General features: G+C 38.9%; 1 protein-coding gene across 2 annotated transcripts in view; it reads left to right on the forward strand.

The window, feature by feature from the left end:
- TRPC6 (transient receptor potential cation channel subfamily C member 6) overlaps positions 1–5,721 on the forward strand; it is a 122,100-nt gene extending 116,379 nt beyond the window's left edge. Inside the window, exons 11-13 of one of the 2 annotated variants that reach the window (XM_041769918.1) lie at positions 2,564–2,647; positions 4,192–4,267; positions 4,843–5,721. In XM_041769918.1, coding sequence (XP_041625852.1) covers positions 2,564–2,647; positions 4,192–4,267; positions 4,843–4,994 — 312 coding nt within the window. In that variant the 3' untranslated portion in view covers positions 4,995–5,721. Of the gene's footprint in view, positions 1–2,559; positions 2,648–4,191; positions 4,268–4,842 lie in introns of those variants that run through there. The other variant, XR_005990109.1, reaches the window with a different exon arrangement.
- Positions 5,722–6,000: the final 279 nt, after the last annotated feature.

Genomic DNA, 6,000 nt, shown 5'->3' on the forward strand with positions numbered 1-6,000 from the left:
ACTTCTTCCTTCATTTCATCAACCAGTGCTTTCTGAGCACCTGTCAAGGGTCAGGCTGGCTCTAGTGACACCAAGATGAGGCCAAAAAAATCCTTCCTTCCATCAGAGCCCAGGAGGATATAGACAGTAAACACATAACCAAGCCAGTGAATAAAATAATTGTCAATTGTGAAACATTAGAAAGTATACAAGAGGCCTAGCTTGTATGGGATCTATTTTTCATGGAGTGAGTAGGAAAGGGCTTATTGAGCTTAGGTTTTCAGCTAAAACTCAAAGGGTTAGGCAGAGTAAACACTCAGCCAGAGGCAAAGGCTGTTTCAGGGAGTAGAATAACAAACACAGACTTAAATCAGAAAAAGAGGAAATGAAAGAGGGCCTTGTGATGTTAATATAATATCCAAAAAAATCCCAAAAGGATGATCTCCACAGGTGTGTGGTGTTGTGAGCTGCCTTGCCGATGATTGGCATATCAAGCATGAAGGCCCACACATTCATCTTCAAAAAAATCTCAAAGAAACATAAGTTTTCACTTTCCTCCTTCCATGAACACCTTTTGGACATACTAGTGGCCTCTAATGACAGAAGGGATTATTTCAATCATGAGGCTGACAGTTCATGAATAGATAGCAAATGAATCAAAGGCATGAGGCCAAGGACTCCCTTTTCTGCTATGAATCTATCCTCACCCTCCGTGCTCTATCATAACACATGGGGGATGAAAGTGAGCTTGAATCTAGTCATCACATGTAATGAAGCCCTTATGGCACAAATCCTGGTCAAAGCCAGGAAGAATTATACTGCCATAAAAATAAAGGAATAACTACATTCTAAAAAAAATAAATATTAAAACTTACATTATTAAAGATATCATTGAAGTTTGCGTTTGTCTCACAGATTAATATATTAGGACTTGAAGGAGCACAGGTGTCTCCTGGGCCTCCCTTCATAGTCTGAGTGCAGAAGGTTCTGGCATCTCCCCTACTGCTGCACAGCAGCCCGTGGCAGAGCCAGAAAGTTCCGTCTTCACATTCTGTCAAGAGCTCTTTTGAAGAATCCAAGCTGCCTCTCTTTGGTTAATTTTGTCAATAGTATACTTTTCTCTTAATGTTTTCCAAAGTTAATATAAAGTAAAAGAATGTGGATATTTTGCTGACACTATTAGGTCTGAAGAAAAGCAGAAATAGCTACTGGAAAGGCGTGCTATCTACATAGTGTTTTGAAAATTGCATATTGTGTTTTATGGGCCTTACCAGCCTTACTGTATTTTCCCTGTTATAATAACTTGGCTGGATTGTACCTGTTTTATTCTTCATTGAATACCCAGAATCTGTAGCACAGCACCGCATACAGAGGACCCTCAGTCCATACGCACTTGTTCAATGGATGAATGTGTGACTAGCTGTTTTATTTATTTTTTTTCTTACTTAACAAATTTATTTTTTTATTGGTGTTCAGTTTGCCAACATTTAGAATAACAGCCAGTGCTCATCCCGTCAAGTGCCCGTCACCCAGTCACCCCCACCCCCCACCCACCTCCCCTTCCACCACCCCTAGTTCGTTTCCCAGAGTTAGGAGTCTTTCATGTTCTGTCTCCCTTTCTGATATTTCCCACTCATTTTTTCTCCTTTCCCTTTTATTCCCTTTCTGACTAGCTGTTTTAGTTTAGCATGTGGCCACGTAAAGCATCAAAGCATTGAAGTTAAGGATTTTCATTCTCAATGAACTTTACTTAGAGCAGCTTAGATATCATTGGGAAATATAAATCATGGCTGTCTCTGAAGATGGTCCTGAAATTTCTTGTCCGCTGGAAAACAGTTGTGCTCTGACAGACAGACAGACAAAAAACCAAGCAAATTGGAGCTGCTGTGTTTTGCTCAAGTTTTCTTACTTCTTTTTAAAACCATTTTTTTTTTCTTTTTAGAAAATGCCATTAAGAGTTTTTAAATCATTCTCTTAGCATGTTAATATGGTACGTTACAACCTTTTTTACTGATTGCTTTAGATCTTTGTTATTTGCCTGTTCAAGCAATATATTTTTTGAAAAGTACTGCCCAAATATGATAGTATACAGATTCTAAAATCCAAATACATTAATTAATTGTTTCTTGGCACCTGACCTCTGTCCCACAACCAAGTCTTATGCTGGTGTTCCTCCGGGACCCCCATCACACCCTCCTGCAGGTGTGGATGCTGTGGTCATTTATACTGGCCTCCTAAGATTAGTGGACTTCTGAGATCTCCACCATTACTCTCCCAACTTGTTTGCCTTTCCCTCCATTGGAGACTTACCTGGGGGCAGATTAAAGCATGACTCTCATGACATGAAGTCTCATCTCATGAAGTCTCAGCCATGAAGTCTGTGAGCTCCTCAGAGAAGCCTAATTAGCTGTTGAGTGGCTGAGCACACAACATAAGCTCCTATGATTTATCTTGGAAGACAGACTGCCAAGCAAATTAAATTAAAATGTACATATGTAATGAATAAATTACTATATATAACTAATAAACCTCCTCACATTATTTAAAAGAAAAAGAGGAATTTCTAATTCTTTTCAAATTACAGCTTGGGCATAGTAAACAATCAAGTGTAAGGAGCTCAGAAGACTTCCAGTTAAACAGTTTCAATAATCCTCCAAGACAGTATCAGGTAAGCATGTTTTTTTTTTAAAGAACTAAGGCTAGTTATTTGTAGTATTTGAAATCCCTAACCATGTGATTCTTTATTATTTTTAAGATTTTATTTATTTATTCATGAGGGACACAGAGAGAGAGAGAGAGAGAGAGAGAGAGAGGCAGAGATACAGGCAGAGGGAGAAGCAGGCTCCATGCAGGGAGCCCGATGTGGGACTCAATCCTGGGGCCTCCAGGATCATACCCCAGGCCGAAGGCAGGTGCCCAACTCCTGAGCCACCCAGGGATCCCACCATGTGATTCTTTAAATGAAAATGATCTATTATGTTGTTTTCCTCAATATCAAAATAATTCATGAATTCGACACATATGTGGCTGTACTTTCTAAGTTCTGGAGGTACATAAGTAAATAAAACAGATGAAGTCCTGGCATACCAGAGTTTAGACTCTACATGTTCATTGTGAAGAGTCTATTCTCACAAAAAAACATACATAAAAGAGAAAAATGTACCTCAAACTCTACCACTGAGATTTAAAGACTACTCACTTTTGGTGATCTTCTGCCAGGTGATTATATGTGTATATATATAATTTTACATATACTTCAATGTTATATATATATGTATACATGACATATAAATGAGTTAATATTGAAATAACAAGTGTTATTTAAAACATTCACAAAACATATATTCATACTAATTTTAATGTATGTATAGTATTCCTTTGTACTATACAAAGTACTAAGTACTTTCACACTGTACTAAGTACTAAGCATTGGTACTAAGTACTATCACACTGTACTAAGTATATAATAATTTATTAAAATAATTTCCTTTTGATGACTTGAAGGGGTTTATTACATTATAAGTAATACTATGATGAATTACTTGTCCATGCACCCAATTACATTCTTAGAATAAGTTCTTGAAAGTGGAATTTTACTGTCCAACATTTAATTTGGGGTTTAGAATAAGACTTGGCTTAACTATGTATCCACCCAGGACTTCCTGCACATGATACTGAGCCTGCTACTTTTCATGAAGGTAAAAGCAACATTCTCATGGTAGAAGTCCAGGTACCAGAGAAACTTTGTTATAATGACACTAGTCATTTCTGAATTACTAGCAAGTATAAAATCAAAACTGATTACATTTCTTGGTAAAGGAAGTCAAAAAAGCAGTAACAAGTGTGCATTTGGTTAATTTCTGGTTTCCACATGCAGTACTATCCATACCTTTCACCTCCCCAATGAAAAGGCTGTGTTTTGCTCTAATACTTTGCAAATAAAGTACACGCAATGAACATCGGGGAGTAGATGTTTGCTCTAAACTTATTCCTTTCTCAAGAATTAACTTCGGAGTCATTAATTCTGGTAATGTAAAAATTGCATTAATTACCTGCTGACAGTATGCATTCCTTGCCAGATAAATCATCTTAATCTTTGTTATTAGCTATCACTCCTTAAAGTCCTTAGGAAAGAGAGACTTGGACACTTATTCCAAATGAGAGATTTGTCACAAACATAAAACTGAGCTGATTTCTCCTTTCTTTGTCTAGAAAATTATGAAGAGGCTCATTAAGAGATATGTGCTACAAGCCCAGGTAGATAAGGAGAGTGACGAAGTTAATGAAGGTGAGTTGAACAGAGAGCAGCTGGCCCCGAGCAGGAGTGAGGGCTGCAGGGAAGCTGAAAGGAGAGAGGTGGGAGGGTGAGCCTCCAGGGTTAGGAAAGATGAGGTCTGTCAGGCTGTCAGGCTCCTCCAACTGTCAGGCTGTTAGAGCATCCAGGGAAATGCGCTCATTCTCCACAGTTGGGGCAGATGTCACCTGCTGCATAAGTGACTCTTGCTTTTGGGGTTGGCTTTCAGGGAGGAGGAGGTGGTTGGGAAAAGCAAACACTCTTGCCCCCAACTCCTGCAAACATTTGTCACCACTGCCTCTTTTTTACTCCTGCAAACATTTGTCACCACTGCCTCCTTTTTGGAACATTTGTTATAATTCTTTCTCTATAGCCTTTTCATTAACCAAAAGCTTAGCTGAGAAAATAGAAATCTGCCCCATTAGGAAGTTTTTTCCTTTGAAAGGATTCAAACTACAGATGTGTGTGGAATTGGGACTGGCTTCATCCTGTTCCAGAATCACTAGATTTCACTAGATTTTCTGCATGTGTATTTACAGTTGACTTCCTCTCACTCTTGTTTTTCAAAGGGGAACTGAAGGAAATTAAGCAGGATATCTCAAGCCTCCGCTATGAACTCCTTGAAGAAAAAACTCAGACTTCAGAAGACCTAGCAGAACTTATTAGAAAACTTGGGGAGAAATTATCAATGGAACCAAAGCAAGAGGAAAGCAATAGATAATATGCTAAGACTTCCTTTAAAAAATCATATTTATTTGTCCAATTGAATTATATTATTTTCCAATTTATTTTTTAAGTGCCAGTGTGACCATCTTTTAAACAAAATGTCCAAAGATAACATGGGTCATCCCATCATCCAAAACCTTAATATTTAATATTTTTGGTGATTAAATTTCATTGTTCAGGCTAAAGTTTACAGATTAGGATGAAAATTGTGCCTGGTTTGACGCCTGTTTTTGTGAACTGCTCTTTTGTGTCTAACTATTGTGATGACATGACTGCTGGGTGGCATTTGCCTAGAGGCTATAGTAGCTACAGGTGGCAGGCAGTGACTCCCATGAGGTATTTCTTGTGACAGTGACTTTGGTACTGCTTGCCTGCCTTAGGGGACCCCTGATGATGACTTCCAGCCCTGAAACTGAGGGAATGATGATCTAGGGCTATTTGGAGAATGCTGTTTAATCATCTGCCCTGCTTGGCTCCCACAGAATAAGATTGGTAATATCTGTGCAAAATGCAGTAAAATCTTTCTGATTCATCTTGCTGAAAATTTTACACTTGACAGCGAAAAAGTGCTTCCTCTAATGAACCCTGGAAACGTGGTTTAGTTTATGTGTGTGTATGCACACACATGTGTACATGTGTATGTATGTGTGCAACGTGCACAACTGCATATGAAATGCTTGTCCTATTTTCATTTGCAGCAATACAGATGCTCTAAATCTCTTTATCTTATTATTTTTACTGTGACTGAAAAATTACTGACTAAATAAGAACCCTTTATTGGAGAAGTATCAAAGTCAGAAATGAAAAGTGGCAGTGGCCACATTTCCAGCTCTGGAGTCAGGACCTCCCCATAAATGCCAAACTGCAGCCTCCCAGCCCACACTGGCCTAAATGCTCCTGCACAGTTTCCCAGGTACCCCGTGGTAGGAGAGTCCTCACTGTCCTGTGCCCTCCCCACTTCCACCTGTCTTGGGGGAACACAGGATCACTGGCTTAGTCTG

Source organism: Vulpes lagopus, chromosome 10, assembly GCF_018345385.1.
Source record: "Vulpes lagopus strain Blue_001 chromosome 10, ASM1834538v1, whole genome shotgun sequence".
NCBI classification, from domain to species: Eukaryota; Metazoa; Chordata; class Mammalia; order Carnivora; family Canidae; genus Vulpes; species Vulpes lagopus.